The 25,276-nt window shown below is 45.6% G+C and overlaps 1 protein-coding gene across 2 annotated transcripts; it reads right to left on the minus strand.

Moving 5' to 3' along the window:
* Nucleotides 1–1,711: 1,711 nt before the first annotated feature.
* On the minus strand, nucleotides 1,712–20,836 carry MGME1 (mitochondrial genome maintenance exonuclease 1). Of its 2 annotated transcripts, none has more exons than XM_083175952.1 (5): nucleotides 20,678–20,836; nucleotides 15,416–16,001; nucleotides 13,210–13,432; nucleotides 9,129–9,261; nucleotides 1,712–2,076 (listed from the first exon to the last, which is right to left on the minus strand). In XM_083175952.1, the coding sequence occupies exons 2-5, from the start codon at nucleotides 15,960–15,962 to the stop codon at nucleotides 1,930–1,932; spliced, it is 1,050 nt and encodes a 349-aa protein (XP_083032078.1). In that variant the 5' UTR covers nucleotides 15,963–16,001; nucleotides 20,678–20,836; the 3' UTR covers nucleotides 1,712–1,929. The 2 variants fall into 2 exon arrangements, with proteins under 2 accessions (XP_083032078.1, XP_083032079.1); XM_083175953.1 differs by lacking the exon at nucleotides 20,678–20,836 and adding an exon at nucleotides 18,358–18,378.
* Between the last annotated feature and the right edge of the window lie 4,440 nt (nucleotides 20,837–25,276).

Genomic DNA, 25,276 nt, shown 5'->3' on the forward strand with positions numbered 1-25,276 from the left:
GCTGACCGTTCCGCCGCCTGCAGCTATCGACTTCGACAGCTGCAGGCGGCGAAGCCCTATGTCTACAGCAGGGACAGCGCTGTCCCTGCTGCTGGCTCTGAGCTGCGCTGGGATCTCGCATGAGTAGCGAGATCCCGCACATGCGCAGTCCAGCCGGCCGGGAAGGAGACAGCACGTCAGTGTTCACTGACGCACTGTCAGCTGGAGGGGACATCGCCGGAGGGGGAGTTAGCGCTCCTCCGCTTCGGCGGCAAGATCTTAGTAGATCTTGTCAGTGTCCCCTCCTGCTTCGCCTCGCTACTGAGGCGAAGCAGGAACTGTTATAGCGGCGGTCTTAGCGCCGCTATAATAAATCTACCCCTCAGAATGGTGGAGCCGCATGTTTAAATCGTTGTCTGGGCTACTGTGTGTACAGCGATTTACATGCGTTTTCAGACATTTTTTGAGTTATTTAGTAAAACCCCACAGAAAATGCCTGAATGTCGCCCAATGTGTGGGGCCCATTAGACTTTATTTGTAAAGCAGAAACTTTTCTAGCAACTTTTCTTCATGGGGAAAAAAAAACGCATCAGTTCCAAATTCATTACTGCTCCAATCCGTCACTACACAAGTACAGAGAAATGACTCACCTTTTCCAGAGGGATGGCATTCGGAACAATGGACTGAGATCTAGCTGTCCGCTTAATCTCACGCCATTGTTCCGCATGCATTATTGAACAATTATATAATCTGTGCAATGTAACAGGTTTTTAATGATATAATAACTTAGTATGTATATAATCAAAAGTGTTTGCACACAATGCAAGTATTTTAAATAATGGAACAATGAATGGTGATGGTGTTGGGTTTAATTTGTTCATTACTATAGATCAGGCATGTCCAACGTTGGCCCTCCAGATGTTTTGAAACTACACATCCCTGCATGCTTTGCAATAGTTTTAGCATTCTCGAATAGCAAAACTGTGGCAAAGAATGCTGGGATGTGTAGTTTCCCAACATCTGGAGGGCCAACGTTGGACATGCCTGCTATAGATGATCAATTTAGCACTAAATATAAATCACTTGTAATTGTCCACACCTAGCAGCAACGCCCATATACATGTGTATCATGGGGATGCGGTCAATTTGCCGGCGGTCGGGATCCCGGCGTTCAGAATCCCGACACTGGAATCCCGACCGCCGAAATCCCGAAACTTTCTCCCGCCGTGGGTGTCCACGACACCCATAGAGGGAGAATGAAATAGCGTGCAGAGCGTAGAAAGGCACCGGGCCCGCTGCGTGGCGAGCGCAGCGAGCCCGCAAGGGGGGGGCGATCCACGTCCCCCCCATGTCGGGATTTCGGCGGTCGGGATTCCGACCGCCGGGATTACGTATCGGATCCGTATCATGTCTGACCCTGCACTAGTATAGAATGTAACCATTTCTCTATGTGCACCGTGAATGTAACCATGTCACACTGCACCTTTTCGGCCACTGTATGAGCAGGGCACCACGCAGCAAGTAGAGCTATATCCTGGAAAGTAATCAAGCCAATACTAGCATGTTTGAGAATAAAGCTAACGTATTTTGAATTGTTTACATTTTTAATGAATACCAATTAGATCAATAACAATACTAATATTTCTGGAAAAGAAAAGCAGTTTCCTTTATCAAATATAAAACGAGCACGTAACAACTTGGTAAAAATGTAAGATATTTAAAGTTCATACTATCTTTGTACTACTACCTTTATTGTTTTCATTTTATCAGGTGGTTTCCCACAATTTTCTACTGGGAATCTCCATTACAAAGGAAGGAAGAAGTGCACTGGAAAAGTCCTGCTCTCCCCATTACACTCCTAATACCCTGATCTTGGGACCTATACATTCACAATTCTGAATGCTAAAAATCCTTCTTCTATATGGCTTATTGTATAGAACAATGACGTTACTATTGTTTTTCCTCCTTTTTCTCTTTATATTCTTCGAGTCGTAGCAACCACTTGTCCCAGTAATGTAAACAAGCGCTGGGGTCCATAAAATGGGCGTGTGCAGGGGATCCGTCTTTATAGACCACTACTATGAGTCCACAGTCAACCTGAAAGATGAAGTTATATTAGTTAATTTCTCATACAAGAACTACATCAAAATAAAAACGGTCAACCCTAGTGTTATCAAAACGGTGAACTAATGGTGCCCATGCACGGTACAATATTCCTGTGCGTTTTTGAACTAGATCGCATCATTTGCATACAATGCGATCGGGCCTAGTTAAAAAAGCACAGGCTGCAGGGACTCTATGTGCTGTGCGATGGGATGCCCGTGGAAGTGCGCATCGCACAGCACCATTGTACCGTGTATGGGCACCTTAACAACATATAAGAAAACAAAGCAAAAACTCACCATACATAGGGCCAGTTGCACTAAGCTTCAAAAGTGATAAAATGGAGAGTGATAAACAGCCAGCCAATCAGCTCCTACCTGCCATGTCACAGACTGTGTTTGAAAAATATCAGGCAGGAGCTGATTGGCTGGTTGTTTATCGCCCATACACTGTTTATATTATACAGGTCTCTCACTCATTAAAGCAACTCCGCAAAATCCAGAATCCTCCATGCCTCACCCATTTAATGTTCATTCTTCTATGCTGCAGGCCCTATATTTATAGAATGCTGGTTTCCTGGACACAGGGATTTAAAAAATAGTCAGTGGGATAAGTTTACTAAGATGGGAGTTCTATTTAAGATGGAATGTTGCCCATAGCAACCATTCAGATTCTACTTATTATTTAGCACCTCCTAGAACATAATATAAAATGTGATTGGTTGCAACATCCCATCTTTAATGGAACTCCCATCTTAGTAAATTTACCGCAGTGAGTCAATGAACTCATTAACATGCATTACGATAACTGTATATTTCAGCTTAAAGGACACAACACGCCATGTCTACAGTTTTGTCCATCAAAATTAAAAGGTGCCCTCCTCAGTAATTAGAATCTGGCTTGAAAATATCCGGTTAACTAACACTGAGGCAGATGTATAAAGCCTGGTGAAGAGATAAAGTGGAAGGTTATAACTCACCAGCCAATCAACGCCCAACTGTCATTTTTTAAACAGCTGATTGGCTGGTACGTTATCACCATCTACTTTATCTCTTCACCAGGCTTTATACATCTGCCTCAGTGTTAGTTAACCGGATATTTTCAAGCCAGATTCTAATTACTGAGGAGGGCACCATTATCTTTAGTGCTCCATCCTTTACACCAGGGAAGGGGAACCTTTGGCCCTCCAGCTGTTGAACAAAACATCCCAGCAAGCCCTGCAACAGTTTTACCATGGCCAAACAAATTTGTACTGTGATCAGATTTGTTTGGAAAATGGGCAAAACCAAGTGCACTGCAGGTGGGGCAGATGTAACATGTGCAGAGAGAGTTAGATTTGTGAGAGTTATTTTGTTTCTGTGCAGGGTAAACAGTGGCTGCATTATTTTTGCAATGTAACTCTCTCTGCACATTTTACATCTGCCCCACCTGCAGTGCACATGGTATTGCCCATTTTCCGAACAAATTTGTACTGCATCAGATCGGAGTCAGGGCTATAATGTTCTTTTTACGTCCTCCCTTTATGTAACACACACAATGTGTCCACATGTATCCACATTATGGCCCTTATTCTGGTTGACTTCACCCATGCCCGCCCGAACCCCAGCAGGCATGCGATTTGCATAATCATCCATATGCAGCCTTGGGTGCTGGGGGAGAAGTCATTAGATGGTCGGCGACCATGGAATGATTTCTTCAGCGCTTGCAGATCTGAGACACTTCTATGGTGTCTCAGACCTGCGGGCACCCTGTGCGAGGACAGGGCGGGCAGCTGACATCCGCTTACATCAGCTGCCCGCACCCCGCACCATCAGACGGGCACATTTTATATTAGAATTTTGCATTAGAAACAAACACAAAAACATATATAAAAAATTGAACACTGCACTAGGATTACACCCATTAAACATGGTCATACTGAGTCAATGAGTCGCCTTTATCCCTGCATTATATCCACGGTTCTCATATGAAAAAAGGTAAAATATTTTCTTAAATCACAGAGACTATGGAGGAGCGGAATGTACCCATTGCTGAAGGTCACCCGGTGTCCTAGGTGAGGTTGCAGAGCAAATGAGTCGGTGGTTACTAAGGTGATGTGGGCGTGTCTGGGCGGCCTGATGCGGGTCCGGCGCTGACGCGCATGTTGTGCGCGGTATGCAGAAGCGTGGAGGTGCTGCTGAATGGCGCCAGAACGGCCAGTGTTCATTGGTGTAGACATCGCTGGGTATGTATAAATGTTGGTTTTAATGCACTGTATTTTGTACATCCTGAAGAAGAACCGCTAAATAAAAGGTTTGAAACATTGATGATTTAACCACTGCGTCAGAAAATATTTATTTGGGTGAGTGCTGCCGTCCGGAGTTATGGATGGCACCCCGCTGATACTGGCTGGTTGAGGATGTGCTACTCATTACTGGACTATTTTTTTTACTTTCAACTAATTATCTTTCAAATTATTCAACATCTTATCAATGTTTTAATCAGTTGTTTTAAACACATGTCCTTCCTTATAGGGCTTTAAATAAGGTGATAATACAATCTATATTTCACCAAAATTCATTACAATTTTAAGGAGGATTCATTTGCTGCCTTGGACTGACCCAGGAAGCATCATTCCCAACGTGCTGGAAACAGACCGTTATTATTTTATTGAATTCTGCAAATCAGAGCCACCACAGACCACAGCCAGAACAGATCACTGAATAACAATGTGGAATTGCCTGACATTCCCGTGCTGCCGCAAGCCAAAGCGTCCAGATGAAAAAGTATCAAGTGACGCCCAGCGCACGGATGCCCAGAACAACAACACTGGAAGATCTGCCGAGAGACACTCACTGATCGGGCGCTTAAGAAAATTTATGACTAGAAGAAGACAGAGCAAAAATGGCCGAGTTGATGTTACCATCTAGTCAGAGAGAGCCTGAAGACTTCCCTCTCCTGTGTTGACTTAATCTACACACAGGTCTCACATGACACCTTTACCAAGAAGCCTGTCTATGAGCCTGCTGAAGAAAAGGAAGACTTCTTGCCAATAAAAGCCAAGACAGTGCAGGTATCCAACAGCGAGCTGCTGGCCTGTCTTGCAGCGTTCCTCTGTAGCAGGTGTAAGAAGCAGGTATCACCAACATATGTTGCATAGATGCTGACTACTGGAGACCATCCCCTACTGGAGTCAGACCATCAGCTTCCTCAGTCCAGCCAATCTAATATTCCTCTACATGCTCTGCCATGAAGTAATGTCATCTGAGCTAGACACCGAGCAGGAACTAATGGTATGGCTGTTAACGTGTCTCTACGTAGCCTATTCATACATGGGTAGTGAGCTCGCCTACCCAATGAGATATTTCCTAGTCTTCGGCTCGAGTGAAGCTTTTTGGAGCCGTTGCCTGTCTATTACCAACCTAATGAGTGCAACGATGCTCCGCTTCAATAATGATCCCAAATATTTCATCCAGCTCTTTGAGGATCTTATAGCGGAGGGTGGAGGACTGGAAACAGTGGTGAGCTTTGATCAAAATATTTCTGTTGCCATGAATTAAAGCAACAGCTCTGGCTTGGGAGCCAAAAAGAGATCCACATACAGGCTTGGGAACCAAAAAGAGACCCACACACAGGCTTGGGAACCTGAGACAAAGAGACCCACATACAGGCTTGGGAACCTGAGACAAAGAGACCCACATACAGGCTTGGGAACCTGAGACAAAGAGACCCACATACAGGCTTTTGAACCTGAGACAAAGAGACCCACATACAGGCTTGGGAACCTGAGACAAAGAGACCCACATACAGGCTTGGGAACCTGAGACAAAGAGACCCACATACAGGCTTGGGAACCTGAGACAAAGAGACCCACATACAGGCTTGGGAACCTGAGACAAAGAGACCCACATACAGGCTTGGAAACCTGAGACAAAGAGACCCACCCCACCCGTGGCTGTTATTGCATGGCTATCGGGTGTGGCCCCTTGGCGATGGGGTTATCAGTTCTTTATGAATTGTAGTGGCACAGCCACCATGGACCAACGCAATATTCATTTTGTTATTGTTAAGTTAGAACCATGTAAATGTATAGTAGTGGGTAAGAGCCAACCTAAAGTGGATACATTTATAGGTTAACTGTGGATGCTGCTGGACATATGTTATGCTTTTATATTTAACTTGAATATTGATTTTTACTATTATTATTTTTTATTTTTATAATAAATTGTTATCTATGTGTGCAGATATACATGTGAAATGTTAATACATTTTCTTATATACATTAAATAATTATTTAATCAACTCAGTGCGCTCTCTTAAATTATAAATATTTTGTTTTCCTTGTTGAACCGGCGGAAAGACCTGTAGAGAGGGCCTCCGCCCATTCTCCCAAAGCCTTGCCTCCGCCCATTCTCCCAAAGCCTTCGTCATCCATGATGAGAATTTCACTTAAAATTAGGGCCTTGAACTGGGGAGGTGGATCGTGTCCTCCATAGTCAACACTTCCCTCACCGCCCTAACTAAACAAACCACATCAATCCGCGACGGAGCTTTCTCTGATGCCAAAGAGACCTCTACGTCGGAAGAAACGGAACCGGAGTCCTTATAGTCGGACCCAGAATCTGAGTCAGCAGTACATAAGTGCGACGTGGAACCCCCTCTATGCAAAGCATTCCTCTTGACGCTGCCTATGCTGGTTCGAGAAGAGGCTGAAGCTGCGGGCCGTCTTTGCGCATTGTAGCAACTTGCACACAAGCCGTCCTGTACCTGATCCTGAGGGGACAAACCAGCAACACATGATACACATGACAGTAACACTGGTGCCCCTGCTTCTTTACGAGACTTGCCTTTACGAGACCAAATACACAATGCCTAGCAGCAGCGCTAATTAAAAGTGGTAATAGTGTTCACTCTAGGATTTTTTTAGGGCAGGGTGCTCCCCACCGAGTGGGCACCCCCCCCAAGAGTTAGATGGGGGACACCTAGAATAGATGACCTACCGCTCACAGCCGCAATGCAGAAAAATACAAGACAACCAGTCTATGCAGTGGTGCAAGTAGATATTTTTTTTTCTTAGTGGTACTGATAGCACGCGCGGCCACATTATGCCCTCTGCAGTGCTGCTGCTTAATGCCCCTCTGTAGTGCTGCTGCTTAATGTCCCTGTAGTGCTGCTGCTTAATGCCCCCTATAGTGCTGCTGCTTAATGCCCCCCTGTGGTGATGATGCTGCTGCTTAATGCCCCCTGTGGTGCTGATGCTGCTTACTGCCCCCTGTAGCGGTGGTGCTAATGCTGCTTAAAGCCCCCTGTAGTGCAGAGACTCACCCCTGTAGTCCGGGTCCGGCCTCCGCCTCCACCACTGTAAGTATGAGAGCGGATCACAGCGCCGCAGGCTTCCCTCACCCATCCGGCGGCTCTCGGTCATTTCAAATACGTGAGCCAATCGGAGCTCGCGGCCTGGCATCCAATCATCACAGCTGCCAGTAAGTGATGCTCAGGAGCCACCGGAGGGGTGGAGGAAGCCTGCGGCGCTGCGATCCGCTCTTATACACAACGTGCAGCTGCAGCGGTGGAGGCGCTGGGGGGAGCAGAGGGTTCAGGCCTCTCAGTGCAATGGGCAGTAGAAGGGCGCACAATACTGCACAAATAAGGACAGGGCGCATTTAGAAGTTAGAAAAATGGGCAGGGCGCGGCGCCTGCAAAAGAGACCTAGCGTGGACACTAGTAACTGTTGTCAATTCCGGAGCATTACTGTTTGTATACACTTGAGGACATGTCTTTATAAGATTACTTTTCATCGCTGCATTATCTTCGCCATGAGACAACTGATCTGATAAATTGTTACTATTTTAGGAGTCAATAGTGTGACATCTTATGCAGCATTTTGCCATCATTCCTGGAATCATCCACATGACTTCTTCTTGTTATGTAAATGACTACTAGTACTACTATATATTGTTGCTATTGTAGGAATAAATGACACGATTATTCTGTACAATGACTATCAGTATCATGGATAAAGATTGACCATCAGCACCAATGATTTACCAGTTTTAATTTTAGGTTTGTAACGTTAAAGAAAATATACACCCTTTTTTAAACAAAAGAATTAAAAGTAATGTTTTATTGCATGCATTAAACAGGATATGAATCTAAAAGAGTTCCCCACAAAAGAATGATCTTCTTTTATTGAAGCTTTCAATCATAAACTTTCTTGAGTACTTGATTTTCAGGAGTAAATCTATAAAGCTTGGAGAAGCGGAATGCAAGGTGATAATGCCCCAGCCAATCAGCTCCAATATGTCAATTTACATATTGGAGCTGATTGGCTGGAGCAGTATCACCTTGCACATAACGTTTTTTTATGGGGACAGATATCACTTGTCCAAACGTCATACTTTTTGTACCCCACAGTTCCTGGGAGGGGATGCAGTGTAAATCCCGGCGGTCGGGATCCCGACGCTGGAATCCCGATCGCCAAAATCCCAACACTTTCTCCCTCCGTGGGTGTCCACGCCACCCCTGGAGGGAGAACAAATTAGTGAGCCGAGCGTAGCGAGGCACCGGGCCCGCTGCGTGGCGAGCGCAGCGAGCCTGCAAGGGGTGCGGCGATCCACGTCCCCCCTTGTCGGGATTTCAGTGATCGGGATTCCAGCGTCGGGATTCTAAACGCCGGGATCCCGACTGCCGGGATTTAATACTGAATCCCCTGGGAGCACCCATACAACACAACACAAACTTCTGGTTAAGTAGATGCTCCAATTACCCTAAAAAAAATTGTTGTGGGATTGAAACTCCTTTACAAGTATAAAGAAGGTAATTACATGCTAGATTTCTAGCCTAAATCTAATAGATTTTAAGCATAGAGTATTTTTTTACTTTAATCACCTTCTATGTAGTATGCTACTACATCCAGATCTAACCAACCCTTCTGTTCTGCATTTCATTGGTCTGTCCAAACAATTTAACCTTATACATATAATGTCTAGGAAGCTGCATTTTTGGCAGCCTTAGTACTTAATTATGGCTCCATCACAAAGGGTAATGTAAAATACCATTGGACTTACCTGGAAGTTATAATTGCTGTCATGATTTATAGCCCCCATATATGCTGCAACCTGTAGTGGATTGTCAAATGTGTTCTTTAAGTGTGGTTTCTGCTTCTCAGAGGTTTTCCAGTCTATCACGCACAGCTTCCCCCTGCATAGGATTTCAAGACATTTTATAATAGGACAGTAAATCAAGCAATACTGTGACATATAATAGAATAAATGTCTGTTCACATAGTGATGTGTGAGTAGGGAGTGGCAGAAATATATACAGAAAACCAGATGTGTCCTCGTACATCTTTGCTGTAGTCACGTCAAACATACCCTCTTGGAACGCCATGTTGTGTAACACTTTGGCCAGTATTCAATGCCTCTGATTCGCCATTTTTTTCAGCGAATTTGGCAATCCGCCTGTTTTCTGGCTAATTTTCTCACAGAAAAAAACAATTCGCCCTATTCAATGGACACAATTCGCTGCAAATGTAGAGCGAATGTCTGGCGATTCGCCGTTTGTGATTCACCGCGATTCGCTGGTGGTTTTCAATGGGGTTTTCAGTGGAATTCGCCGAGAGTGTATTCAATGCTGAAGTGGAGAACTGCTTTCTCCAGTGATTTTCGCCAGGATTTTCCATTTGTCATCTTTTTTAGGTGAACTGGAATGTGATCTTTGAAAATAAAGCGTTTTTTATTTTTATTTTGGTGTCAAAAAATCTGATTTTTTTTTCTGTGAAGGGGCATGCTATTTTTATTCATGTGCTTGCAGCACATGAATATATTTTTAATTGTATATATTTTTTTTTTAAACAATATATATTTTTTTTACACATTCACCAGCAGGGGGCCGAGCCAGGAGCCGCTCATTAATATTCATATATTCACTGCACACTGGTCCCGATCATTACATATGCACGATGGGGACCAGTGTGTAGCGGCTCCCTAACACAGCCCCCTGCCAGCTCTGGGGGGCTCTCCCTGTGTCCCCCACAGCCCTCCTTCACACCCACAGTGTCCGGCGCAGGCAGGGAGGCTTCCATCTCCCTGCCTGCAGCCATCCTCCGGCTCCCTGCGGCATTCGCCGGGGGGGGGGGGTTAAAATTCACCGCCAGGGACAGCAAGCCCCATAGGCGTTGAATAGGGGGTGAGGGAGGGCTGGCAGCGAATGCTGCAGCCCTCCGGAACCTGTCGATTGTGCAGCGAATCGGATTCGCTGCACAAGGGGAATTAAAGTATTGAATACCTGCATTTGTGTAACACTGTAACACTTTCTAGTGTTTCCTTCTTTTTTGGATAATATGAGTTTAATTAACAATGTGACTAGGATGCATAAGGAAACTGTTGATTAATTTGATATAGGACACTTGTATATCTTGTTCCTGCACTGAATAATGTTCATATAACGGATCTATATTATACTTCATCTAACAAAAATGCAGGTATTCAATACTTTAATTCCCCTTGTGCAGCAAATCCTGTTTTGGATTCGCTGCACAATCGCCGGGTTCCGGAGGGCTGGTGCATTCGCTGCCAGCCCTCCCTCACCCCCTATTCAACTCCTCAGGGGCTTGCTGCCCCTGGCGGCGAATTTTAACCCCCCGGCGAATGCCGCAGGGAGCCGGAGGACGGCTGCAGGCAGGGAGATGGAAGCCTCCCTGCCTGCGCTGGACACTGTGGAGGTTAAGGAGGGCTGTCGGGGACACAGGGAGAGCCCCCCAGAGCTGGCAGGGGGCTGTGTTAGGGAGCCGCTACACACTGGTCCCGATCGTGCATATGTAATGATCGGGACCAGTGTGCAGTGAATATATGAATATTAATGAGCGGCTCCCGGGTCAGCCCACTGCTGGTGAATGTGTGAAAAAAAAAAAAAATAATAATAATTTAAAATATATTCATGTGCTGCAAGCACATGAATAAAAATAGCATGTCCCTTCACAGAAAAAAAAATCTTATTTTTTGACACCAAAATAAAAATAAAAAACGCTTTATTTTCAAAGATCACATTCCAGTTCACCTAAAAAAGATGACAAATGTAAAATGGAGAATCCTGGCGAAAATCACTGGAGAAAGCAGTTCTCCACTTCAGCATTGAATACACTCTCGCCGAATTCCACTGAAAACCCCATTGAAAACCACGGCGAATCACAAACGGCGAATCGCCAGACATTCGCTCTTCATTTGCAGCGAATTGTGTCCATTGAATAGGGCGAATTGTTTTTTCTGTGAGAAAATTCGCCAGAAAACAGGCGAATTGCCAGATTCGCTGAAATAAATGGCGAATCAGAGGCATTGAATACTGGCCAGAGTATCCCCCTTTTTATTTAGGGGTATCAATTAAATGCAGGTTTTTTTTGGGGGGGGGGGGCGTTCTGTGATTGTGGGCGGTTTTACCCTTTTTGAGTACTTTTTTGGCAATGACTTTTTACCTTTTTTTTTGGGGGGGGGGGGGGAGGGTGAAATGGCATGGGTGAAAATGGACCCAAAATCAGGTGAAAACACCTGCATTTTCAACCAAAAATGGTCATAAACACATGGAATTTGCCGATCCACGTGGTTTTCGCCCTTTTTCAGCTAGATGAAAAATTGGCTTGGGAATTGAAAAGGGCGAATCCAATTCACCCTAAAAACAGTGGCAAACTGCAGATATTTCTCCTGGGCGAAAAATCCATCAACAATTGAATGCCCCCATAGTGTTCATTCTAGCACCTGGCACCTTTGGAAAGCCTATGCAGTTCTTTAGTCCTTCCCGGCATGTTGCGGTCTGCTTTGGTGCCTTTAGTACAGTCTGGCCTGTATAGAGATACAGACCAGACTTTGCTGGAAACACCAGAGCAGAGAGCGACACCCCAGGAAGGAAGAAGGAATTGCACAGACTTTCAAAGGTGCTAGAATGAAAACTATTATAACAACCATTTTGATCCACTATAGGAATAAGATTGTGGTCTAATATACTAGGACTGATATACTCTACAAGAGATAGACATGCATACTGTGTAATTGCTCCATTGTAGCTAAACCCCCATCAGCTAATATGCCAGCTACTCAGCTAATAACAGGTTCTGTTACAATAGTAACGTTGGCACAGCCAATAACAGGTTCTGATACAATAGTAATGTTGGCACAGCCAATAACAGGTTCTGATACAATAGTAACGTTGGCACAGCCAATAACCGGTTCTGATACAATAGTAACGTTGGCACTGCTTGAAATTGATTCCAAACATCTAGGTGCCTTTACTAAACAGCATAGTCTCACAAAGGAAATTTTGTATCTACAGAAAAATATGCCTGGCAGCCAAAGTTTTTTTTTTGTTAGAAAGATAATTTCTTATGCATAGACTCAATTTTTATATGTGATTATGGGGCAGTACTGAACCTTGGAGAGAGGTAATACGAACAGCGATAAACTTACAACCAATCAGCTCCTGTCATTTTTCAAACACAGCCTGTAACACATATAGTAGTTAGAAAGTGATTGGCTGGCACTGTATCTCCCTCCAAGGCGTATATGTAATAGGGTTTGCCTGAGGTGCAGGATGTCAGCTGATTATAGCAGCATTTTTAAAGCGCAATCATTCAGTAGGTGAACACAGGTTGATTTTGCCTTGTAAATGATTGCCGCTTTAAAAATACGGCTATTATCAGCCAAAATCCTGCATCCCTGGCAAACTCAGACTATTACATATACCCCATAGGATTAGTACATTTCGCCCTATGGGCCAAATGTAATAGGTTGTGAGAATCAGAATGTGAGAGAATTTGGGAGAGTTTTCCCATTTTTTTAATGTGGCAATCAATTACATGGCAAAACTAACCTGGTTGTGCAGTGTACATGATTGCTGCTGTGTTTAAAAATGCTATTATCAGCCGACATCCTGCACCTCAGGAAAACTTGGACCCCATTACATACTCCTTGGAGGGAGGTACAGGACATGGTTTTGTCCATTAGAGAAAAAAACTTTGCTTTGCGAATGATTAGCGAGTGTGAATCACCACGGCAATGGGCGCACTTTTGACTCTCTTTGTTAACTTTGCCTTGAGTTAGCACATAGTTACAGTTTCTTGTGAATGCATTTCCGAGGCACCAGAAAAAAAAATATTCCTACCTATACTGAGCCACACAGTCAACAAATCCCAGATAATTCAACTGTGAGTGCACAACAGCACTCTCCAGAGTCTTTATTTCTGCCACGTCAGACAGCACATGTTCCACACTGGCCAGATACCCAGATAGCTCTTTGGTTTCTTCCTGCTTCCTGGTATACTCCTCTCCAGACAAAAGCAGGTCCTCCAGCCTTGCATGGAACAGCTTTCCCTGAGAGAAGATAGCTTGAAACAAAATGACAACTGTTACAACTATGACAACTTAATGGGAAGGGGGGGGGGCACACACTCAATTCTTACACACGCCAGCAGGTGGCGACCAACAGAGCTACTCAACTGTTGCTTCATTCGGCTGAGATCAGCTGACATTGGGATACGGTCATTAGGTCTACAGCACCTAGGTCGACACCACTAAGTGGACAGGCAACAAGGTCGACATGGGTCTAGGTCAACACAAGCATTAGGCCGACATGGACAAGGTCGACAGTCAAAAGGTTGACATGTGCCAGCAGGCGGTATTTCATGACCTACCATTCCCTAGGGCAGTGGTTCCCAACCTTTTTTCTCTCCCGTATCCCTTGATTAGGCTTTTCATTGATAAGTACCCCCTCCTCTCATTTTGAAATATGGACAGTACTTAGCGGTATGCGGATCCTTATGCATGTCCTTATATTTAGGAGGAGCGGAGGAGTAGTATACAGCCAGGAATCATGCCCTTCTGTGTCTAGACACTGGTTGTGTATTATCTCCAGGATTCCCGCTAACACCGGTAGGATTAATGCCGCTGCTTCCTCCACCTTTGTCAGTGCTGGGCAGATGACTGCTGATGTCTGAGGGCAGCATGGGAAGCTCCCAGTGGATTGCTGGTCAAGCATATGACACAACATGGTTTGTCTCCATGGCAATGGTTCTTCTTCAGCCATCAAAAGACCTTTTCATCGTCCGCCATTACCAATATTATATTCAAGTACCCCCAACTGGTCTGCAGAGTACCCTCAGGGGTACTAGTACCCCAGGTTGGGAACAACTGCCCTAGGGCATGGTGGGCGAATAAAATAGTGCCCAAAGCATTGCGAGCGATGCGAGGGGATGTAGTGCAAACTGTGTTCATGTTGACAATGTTGACATTCGGGTAAAAAGACAGTGAAAAACCCCATGCCGACCTTATGACTGTTGACCTAATGCTTGTGTCGACCTAATGTCCTTGTCGACCTAGACCCATGTCAACCTAGTGGTGTTGACCCAATGCTTGTTGACCTAGTTGTTGTAGACCTAACAACCCACACCCCTGCCATTGTCAGCATTCCAGCTCGCACCCTCTAGGAGTGGAAACTGAAATGTACAAAAATGACCTGTTTGAGTGCTCAAATGTGGCCAGGTTTAGCTGAACAAACTAAGCGTATGTAATATATATGTATTACACATAGCAATGGTTTACTGGAGAATTATTACACCATCCCCACATTAATAAAAGTAGAACAATTTGCTATGCTTAGCAGAGAACGTGAAGATTCACAGCTTTCAAAAGATTATCAGGAAGGGGTTACATTGCCTTCTAAAGAGTGGAGAAGTTGCCTAGAGCAGGCATGTCCAAACTGTGGCCCTCCAGCTGTTGTGAAACTACACATCCCAGCATGCCTTGCCATAGTTTTAGCATTCCCTAATAGCAAAACTGGGGCAATGCATGATTGGACTTGTAGTTTCACAACAGCTGGAGGGCCATAGTTTGGACATGAATGATTTAATAGAATGTACCTGCTAAATGCTAACAGGAAGCTGATTGGTTGTTATAAGCATCTTCTATACTCTGTAGGAGGCGTAATACATCTCCGTCTATTTATGTTAATATAAATCCATATATATATTTATATACTCTTTTGCTTCAGAGAAACTAATACTTTCTGCTTTAGTTTCTGTAACTCATATATTAGATAAAAACAAAACACAAGGGATGAATTCATGTCCCAGTATAAGAATTATCATCACTTTTATCAGCAGGGAGAGACTTATAATTTGTAACAATAAGGATGTTATAAATTACTAGTAGGCCCACTCGGGGCAAAAGCTTCGAAAACTAGTCTGCTACCTTCTGTGTTTGTGCATGTGTGAGATGGAGATGTAGTTTCACTCTCTGCCAGCAGATGGCAGTGTTTCGGAGACTCACGGACACTAGAGATATATATAGATGATGATAATATATTACTATACCTGCTGTGTACGCTATAAACCCTTCTTCCCCCAGTTCCATTATCATTCTCTGTTTCCACCTTTCTAAATAAAATGCCTGCTCCATCGGCATGGTCTGCTGCAAGATTCTGGTGACACTTTGCGGTCTGTTGTTTGTCATTTGACTCCTGGGTGGCAGGCTGATATGTATTGGTATGCTGGGATCTGTGTTCTCCACAAACGATAAAACTTTGTTGGGGTTGCTGAGCGGGGCGCGGTTCTGGGGGAGCTTAGGTTCCGGTTCTTGTGATGGAACCTTCGACTTCACCACTTTGCCATACAAGAAACTGTCTTCCTCAAATATTCCCTCAGGTGTCCGAAAACTGGCCTTGGAAGTTGTGACCATCCTCACCAGATTTGCATATTTCTCCTGGTCAACGTTCTCATAACCATTTACCTTCTTCTTTCTGCTGAGGGAAAGGCAGGATGTAGACAGGAATGCTGGACCATGTCCCTGTTGGAGTAGAATGCTTCCTAGCATTTTGCAGTTTCTGTTTATAAGCTGAAGAGGTTTCATTGCTGAAAACATTCATAAAGATCCCTCGCACGGAGACAGGAGGATGAATCACTTAAAAAAAAAAGAAATTGTATAAAATAATTGTCTAAAACGAATTACTGCTTACTAATAACTTTGGTGATATGCAAATGTTGCTGCCATCTGGATTTGTATTGAGATGTGTCTGCGAATCTCAGGGGCTGAATACAAAGATGAAGCATCACTCACAGATTAGCTGATTATCAGACTTGTGAGCAGCCCTATGATCGCACACCATGGACCGCAGGACATGAGATGTTGGAACTACTATTACTGCATGTGGTATTGCAGACGTAGGCTGGGTCACGCCCCAAATATAGTGGCAGCATGTCTGCGCTTTTGGTGCCATTCCCATTACTCCCTCAAAAAAGGTCCCTTAAGACCATTGTGTCACATACACAATGCAATAATAAATTGCTAAACTGTGTAAACATTGATAATTATAATGGGCGGTATGCAATTAGCTGTGGTAATTTACAGTGGCTATCCTATTACATACCTCCCAACAGTCCCGATTTTAGCGGGAGAGTCCCGATTATCAGGGCCTGTCCCGCTGTCCCACCCGCGGGCAGCAGTGTCCCGCGGTGGGGGGGGCTGTTGGGAGTCCCGCCTGTCAGCTGATAAGCAACGGGGAATAAACGCTGTGCGCATGCGCACAGCGTCTATTCCCGCAGCAAGGGGGCTGGGGGCATGGCTAGAGACTCACAGAGCCTCTGGGTCATGCCCCCATAGCGGCAAAATGGGGGCGTGGCCTCGCGGGAGAGCCGCAAGTATAGGCCACGCCCCAAATTAGGCCACGCCCCCGAAAATTTCGGCACGCAGCAGCGTCCCGCCTGCTGAGCTACCAATGTTGGGAGGTATGCTATTAGCCCCAAATGCTGGCATTTATTAGGGGTTTTGTTTTGTCAACCTCATGCAAGTGAAACCAAATACCTGATAAGTGACCTTCAAAGCCACAATCACTGCCACAGAAACACAATGACCTGCAACTTTTTTTTTTAGGAAACTATGTGTTTCTGAGCAGTATAGAGTAATGTACGTGCTATAATATGATACCACTGAAAATACTGACTTATAAAAATTGCATTGAAAGCCAGCTTCTGCTGTGCAATAAATTACCTCAGGTAATAGGATATTAGCCAGAGGCTAATAATGTGCCAACTAAAATGGTGAGTTGGACGGTGTGTGCGCACCCCCGTTTCCCTTCCCCTCAAATAATGTATTTTGATCTGTACTTAGATTGTAGCGTTACCTACGGACGCCAGTCGCCACTGGGTCCGTTGAGACAGAGAAGCGGTGTATGCCGTCAGTCACCGCAGCTCTCCGACTCTAACCTGGGCAGACGGGAAATCAGCGGTGGTAACCGGAACACCCTGATCCTCTCCCCCTTCCCCAGTGGCTAGTGTAGCTTCAGCTGCCTCCCTGAGCAGTGAAGCATCAGGTGTCAAAACGCTATTGGCACTGGGTGCTGTCACAGGCGCAGTGGGATCCAGCGGCAGCACACCCGTTGCCCAACACCGGGAAATTGTATTGTGAATTGATGGTAACACCTCAACAAAAGACTTAAGGCCCATACACACTAGAAGATTTTCATTTCAAAAGACTTTGCCAAAATCTTTGATAGATATATCGGTCACCAAAGTAGTGCGTACACACTGAGCTATTTTCCCCAAAGATCAAAAGATTTTCAGTAGGCAAAAGACTTTGCTGAAAATCTTTGATGTAAAAGGCTATTTACATAAAGGGCGGGGTTTGAATTCCAAGGGAGCAGGGGCCATTTTATTTAGTGCATTTCTGTACTTGGGGCCTGATTCAGATCTGATTGGTGGGCTGCATATATACAGAGCCCAGCGATCAGGTAAACGACCCTCTGCCCATCGAAATCCCGCCCATGTGCATAGCTACAGTTTTATTTGCAGCCGTGCACGTAGGGAGAAATCCATTCACCTGCGCCAGCAATGTGCCATAATAACATTTTCGTTACCACCTTTGTGTTGAGAAATTCCTGGACAGTGGCCCGCTCCTTGCCCCGCTTTATCATGTTTTTTTTTAAACCTTTGCTAAAAATCTATTCTTGATTTTGCACACTGTAATGTCCATTACACGTTATGCCACACATCGCAATGCCTATTACATGTTATGTCACACATCATAATGCTCATTACACATTATACCATACATCATGATGCACAGTACACATTATGCCACACACCGCAATGCCCAGTACACATTATGCCACACACACCATGATGCCCATTACACCACATACCATAATGCCACACACTGATGCCCATTAAATATTATGCAACACACCATGATGATGCCCATTAAATATTATACCACACACTGTAATGGCTATTACATATTATGCCACATTAGTGCTGCTTACCTACATATTAGACGCCAGGGCCTTCGTGCTCGATGCCAGAGCCTTCTTGCTCATCGCCACGGGGGAGTGAAGTGCTCATTGCTATGGGGGAGTTTAAGAACGGTGAGAGTCTCCCCTGGCAACATATACATGGCTGGCCTGTGCCAGCAGTGTATACGATGCCACCATAAAATATATACATTGGTGCCCAGTGGTGCCACTGATATATACAATTCTGGCATGTGCCAGCAATGTATATATTACTGGCTTATAAATCACATTGGTGGCTAGTGGTGCCAGAAATATATACATTGCTGGCAATTTTCTGCTTTAACATTGGTGGTCAGCGGCTGTGTGTATGCTCCACACAGTGGAGCAGGGAGCGAACAGTCTGCTGGGGGCGGGGTGCTCGGCCTGGCGGTGGAGAGGACTGGAGTCCTTGTGTGCAGGAGTGCACGGTGCAGCATGTGTGAGCTGGGCAGTGTGGGAGCGAGGCGGGGTGAGTATGAACAGGGGGAGGGAGCGGGCGATCAGCCGGGCTAAAAGTCTTTCATTTTTCAGCCCGTGCTGCGTACACATTTAGCGATGGTGGCTGAAAAACCAGCCATCATCGCTAGATGTGCTGGTATAACCAGCAGACTGCCCACTTTGCTAGCGATGATGCGGGAGCGTGCATCATCGCTAGTCTGGCGTCACTGGGGCATACACACTGGACGATTTTCAGCTGAAAATCGTCTAGTGTGTATGGGCCTTTACTAAGAATATTGGGGAAAGCAATACAGTGGGGCCCCACTGTGTAAGGATCTAGCATCCTTTTAATATTTGCATTGTCCTGTGTCTTTATGTATTGTATTGTGTCAATATTTCGCAACATTTTATTAAGCATCTTTGAATAAAAGTTACATTTTATTAAAAGTCTCCTCTGGATGAGAGCACCCTCTTAGCTCACCAACGCGTTTCGCCAAGAATTGGCTTTATCAAGGTGGCCTTGATAAAGCCAATTCTTGTCGAAACGCGTTGGTGAACTAAGAGGGTGCTCTCATCCAGTTTTGGACCTTGCCATTTACCATTGCTTTGATCCGGACCAATCTCCCTGTCTATTATCCCAAAACATCACGGATATCTATTGGGAACCTAACAAAGGACCCATCCAGGATTGAACCCGAATGGAGGACATCTATTCTAATAGGAGAATAACACTCCACATCAATTCCTACCGCGGGTGACTCTGGACACTTGGTTACCACATGATCCAACTATTTACAAGGAGACAACATAGGAACGGACCTATCTATTAGTGGCTACATTAATACGGTACCGTATCTACTGGACAATTTTTAACACCCCTCTATTGATTCTACTTGGTGAATTTTCATCCACATCTATATGTCATACCCCATGTTCTTTTATATGTTTTTTTTTTAAATAAATTCATTACCTTTTATTTCATTGGCACACATTTGTTTATTACCACCTATTCTTTAGCGCAGTGTACCCCCGTTTTTCTGTATTCTATAGGAGGTTGACTACCCCCTACCCACACTGCAGCTTGGCGAAGCACCCTGTAACTCTTGCGCCCCCTACACGAGGCGGTAACTAGTTACCCCCTCTCCCCCCAGATAAATGGATCCTGTCCGGTCTGGCGTTTCAGAGTCCAGTCTGGTTCTCACTTGGGGACCCATTTATTAAATATTTGCAGCTAATTCGGGTGCTAATATTGGTGTTTTCGGGGGTTAGCTGCAAATATAAAAAATCTGTTTCCAGCTACGAACCCTCCTGCTCCCCTAACGCCTGCATCCCTAATAGTTTTCTATAGGGGATGCGATGCTGCGTAATGTATCAACATCAGGCAGCATTAAACTGAGTTCCTGGGCTGCCACCATTCTGAGATGGGAGTAGCCCATTGTAACCTATGGGCTATAGCCCGTTCTGTTGGCGGGGCAGTGCGGTCAGCTGGGGCTGTCAGCAATGAATAAATAATACCCAGATCGCATTGCATATGCTATGCAATAATAAATGTCCCATAAGTCCATGAATACACCACACCTATCAAAGTGATCCCAGACTAGGATAAGCTATTTCCAATAAATATCAAGTTTCATAACATTGCACAGATTACATGACACAGCCAGTTTGTGCACAGACACATAAATATCCTATAATCGTGCATATGATGGTGTGGCACTATTATTCCCATCAAATCCAACCCTTCTTAGCATTCTGGCATTTGCAGTCCCACAGCTGTTGGTAAATGACTGGTGGGCGACATGGAGAACAAAATATGACTATCCCTGTGAGATCCGCCTGTAAGTAGCACATATCACACACAGCAATAACTCACCCTTCTCAGTCTGGGACCACTGTACTCAATTTTTCAAATGACAGCATCGTTAAGGACATCCCCGGACATCGTCCAGCGCTTCAGCCGCGCAATGTATATTGGGGAATGTAGTTCAAATCAGACACGTGCTGTATGAGTTCCCCTAATGCCAGGAATACACTACCCGGCATGCAGGGCGCCGAGATCCTTCTGTGGTGTCTGACTGCCGGTGCCTTGCCGTGACGTTACTGCAGTGCAACTGCAAACCATGGTTGATCTCCCCTTCACTAGTATCACGCTTCAGTCACACGTATTATGGTGGCAGCGGTATTTGTCTCATGTAAAACCGATCCTTTAATTTTCCTACTTTATGTTAGGAGCTTGTGTGATACTTAGCAGAACTAATAAGCACTTAATTTCCTTTATGTAATACAGTGGGTTTTTTTTAGGGGGAATATACTGTGGTTGACTTCTGCTCTAATACCAATCTATTGTCTAGCTAGCATGTGACTGTACACTAGGAATGGACATCAGCAGACCATCATTAAATGAATTTGATAGTAAAAAAACTGGGACTATGTAAAAACCAGACCCGGACAAGACATCGGAAAGAAAATAAAAATCTGCATTCCGGGCTTGTAGTCTGTCTGGGCCGGGGGGTGTCCTGTGATAGCTTTCACCAGGGACATGAGGAAGGGTAGATTACAGCCTCCCGGTGTGGTCCGGACCGCTCCAGTTTTTGCTACATATCCGGACCATACAGGGAGGCTTTATTCTCCCCCTCCTACTCTCCCTGGTGACAGCTGTCACGTGAAATGCCCCCCATCATGGAGGTATTGGGGTGTGACCATTGCAACAAAAACATCGATGGTAGCGAACCACCACAATGTGATGTCCATCCAATGGCATAACAATGATGCTGCAGACCCCGTGGTGACATGGAGGAATCAGCACAGGCATGGTCTGTGGGGAGCACAGAGAATACCAGAAAGTGCGGTGACCATAATGCCATTGGTTCCTTCTATACACGGCGCCTACTGGCAATAACCCTTTATTGCTCTCTCACACTAGACATAATAATGCTTCCCTGCAGGAAGTCAATCTCAGTAACTCCACTCAGTGTTCTAGATGTCAGATTTCCCTCCAAAATTCCAGCCATGCTGGATTCAGTCACCTGATGTCTTTGCAATACTCAGAGCATAGGGACCAAATCACCAGAACACTACTACCAAGCCGCTTCAGCTCAACCCTATAAATTCTGTTTCCTGTCTGGCTCAAATCACCTGTACAACAAAGCTTCTATTAAAGTTAAAATGCAGAGCTGTGTTCTCTTCCACTCTGACTCTTCGGCTTCAGTTCGTATTGACACAGTGGTTTCCAAATTCTCAGGGGAGCCATTCCAAGATTCGTTCTGGGCATTATTCCGGTCACCAGCATTATTCCGATTCCAGTCCTGTCACCAGTATTCTTGTGGCTCAAGTCCAGTCTCTCCAGTCTCTGCTGATATATTCCATGAAATAGAGTTTGCCCAGGCCCCCTAGATTCATTCATACTTCATAGTAATTACTTCAATAGCGCACGCCAACCCAGACCAAACTAGTCCCTCAAGTGTGACCCAACTTAGGTTGACTTGATTGGCCTAATATAGTTAGTTCAATATAATGTACAGAAAACATTCTAAATGACCAATCTACAAGTCATTGCTAATGCTATCATACTAGGGTTTCACAATGATCAATGGTCTAAACTCCATGGTGAATACTTTTACCATCGATTGTGGGAGAACCAGATGGTTTTCTACCATATATGGTACATTACCATATAACTCGATAGTTTCTTTTTCTCTTTCAATGGTCCTGGTGACACAGCTCAACACTGGGATGTAGGAGGGTCCGAAGGAGCCAGGCACCTATCCTAAAGCTTTTAGAGGGTAGGCTCCTCCCCTACTGCATCCCGGACTCTTCAGTTCGTGTTAGGTGCCCACTGGAGTGGGTGCTATTCTAAAGGGCTGCAGGAGCAGCTGAAGAATTAGAGTAGTTAGGGGAATTTTATTATTTTATTAAGGTTACTCTAGCTAGGTAGGCACAGTGTGAGGATTCTCATAGTGAATCCTCACACTGCTAGCGCAGCAGGAGCTGACAGAAGCGCGTCCTGTCAGCTCACTGTGCACAAGGGAGACGCTGTCTGGCCTCCCTGTGCAGCGCTTACAGCTTCTTTTAAGAAGCTGCCTGGGCTCCGGAGCGTCCTGAAACCGGCTTCACGTTTAGGTGGGGATCATGGGGGACAGGCACTCCGTGATGGCGGCGGCCATTTTCTGCGGAGCTTACACACTGAGCTCCTATATGAGAGGACAGCAGTGTTGTTACAGGCATGTTCCAAGTGGTCCCCAGCCGAGGGGGAGATACTGGAACTAGGAAATCCTACCAAGGGAGCGGCTGACTGGTGGTGGTTGGCGCCAAAAGTCACGGACCCCGCAGCAGCAGGGACTTTGGTCTCTTCCCTCACTCTGTGTTTGGCACCTTTCAGAACGCTTGCAGCGGAGCTGAGCTGGCTTACAGATCCTGGCAGAGTGTTTGGATTTCCTGGGCATCGTTTCCCCGCATCTGAAACCGACAGACAGCTAAGTGACTGAGTGCATTAAACCTGTATAATCGCTAGTACATTGTATGCACTGTGTAGTTCACTTTTCATCATGTCTGAGCAACATGCTGTGGTTTTGGGGGAGGGAGCCCTTATTGCACTGAGCGCTTGTAATGTGTGTACACAGAAATTTGTCCCTGAGCAGATGGCCAAGGGGGGCTTATGTATTGCTTGCGCTGCTGTGAGACCCATGGGGTGTGAACCTCAGAGGGCAGAGCAGATTGAACCCGCGTGAGCTAGTGCCCTAGGCAGGTCAGTGAACGCTTTGGTGCAGCTACTGGATAGACAGAGTGATGTCTTGGTAGAATCTCAGAGACCTATGCCATCATCTCAGCAGTCTTCTGGCTCCTTGCCTCTTACCCAGGCAGATCCTGCCTTTTTTCAGGTAATGCAGGATACTGCAAGGGGGATCAACAGGTTTAGTGAGATACTAGACGAGATTGATGTTGATGTTGCAGGGACCCCTAAAAGGTCTTATGCTATGCCTGCATTGGTAGATGAGGAGGAGGGAGCGTATACTGACATCCCCTGGGATCAGGGTGATGATTTGGAAGATACCTCTTCTGCAGGGGTAGAGGATCTTATTGTAGCTGTGAAACAAGCTTTGAAACTGTCAGTGGAGGATAAGACTCCTGCTAAAGGTGTGTTTAAGCGACAGCGTAAGGAGGCTGTTACTTTCCCTTCGGATGAAGGTTTACAGGAATTGTTGGAAGGGGCTTGGAAAACCCCTGATAAGAGGCTGCAGATGCCTAAGAGATTCCTTAGTCTATACCCCATGCCAGAGTCTCATGCGGAGCTCTGGGAAAAAGTGCCAGTTGTGGATGCCTCAGTGGCACGTTTGTCCAAGGCTACTGTATTACCAGTACAAGGCGGTGCAGCTTTCAAAGATCCGGTGGACAAAAAGCTGGAGGGAAACCTCAAGGCTATATTTGAGGGGGTGGGATTCACCCTACGTCCTCTTATTGCTTCAGCCTGGGTCTCTAAGGCCATGATTGAGTGGGCTAATGAGTTATGCACCATGCTACAGGCTGACCCTGGTGTATTGCTGCTGGCGGAGAAGCTTAAGGCGGCTGCAGAGTATGTGATGGAAGCAGAGGAGGAAGCACTCAAAATGGCAACCAGAGTGTCCACAGTGTCTATTAATGCCAGGAGAGTGCTCTGGCTTAAGGCCTGGGAAGCAGACAATGAGTCTAAGAAGGCCTTAGAAACTTTAGCTTTCAAAGGAAAGTTATTATTTGGATCGGAGTTAGAGGAAATCATTAAACAAGCCACGGGCGGCAAAAGTACTTTTCTGCCGGCCCCCACGGCTAAGCAGTCATCCAGATTTTCTGCCTTTAGGCCGTCCTTTTGGCCCTCCCCTAGAGGTGGTGCGTCCTTTCGAGGACAGGCCTTTAGGGGAAAGTTTCAGTCTTCTAGGGGCAAGGTCCCGAAGTCCAAGTTTGGCTCCTTTCACAAGAAGCCTGCCACCAAAGGAGAGGACAAACCCTCCGCATGACTGTCAGGGGATTTGCCCGGCAGTGATAAAGGTGGGGGGGCGTCTCTCACTTTTCAGGGACGCATGGGCTTCTCTAGACCAGGATGCCTGGGTGTTAGACATTATAGCCCAGGGCTACAAAATTCCTTTCAGAGGTCCGCCTCCGAAAAGATTTATCCCCACAGCTTTGCCAAGGGAAGCGCGGCTTCGTACGGCTCTTGTGAGAGCAGCTCATTCTCTGTTAGAGAAGGGGGTGGTTACTCTGGTCCCCAGGGCAGAGTGGAAGAAAGGCTTTTATTCCACTCTGTTTCTGGTGCCCAAACCAGACGGGTCTTTCAGACCAATACTAAATTTGAAGTCTCTAAATGTCCATTTATGGGTAGACCATTTCAAAATGGAGTCTCTACGGTCAGTGCTCCTGAGCCTAGACCAGGGAGAATTTTTGGCGTCCATGGATGTCCAGGACGCATATCTGCATGTTCCTATACACCCGGAACATCAGGCCT

The sequence above is a fragment of the Crinia signifera genome, chromosome 3, assembly GCF_055691185.1.
Source record: "Crinia signifera chromosome 3, ASM5569118v1, whole genome shotgun sequence".
Classification (NCBI taxonomy): Eukaryota; Metazoa; Chordata; class Amphibia; order Anura; family Myobatrachidae; genus Crinia; species Crinia signifera.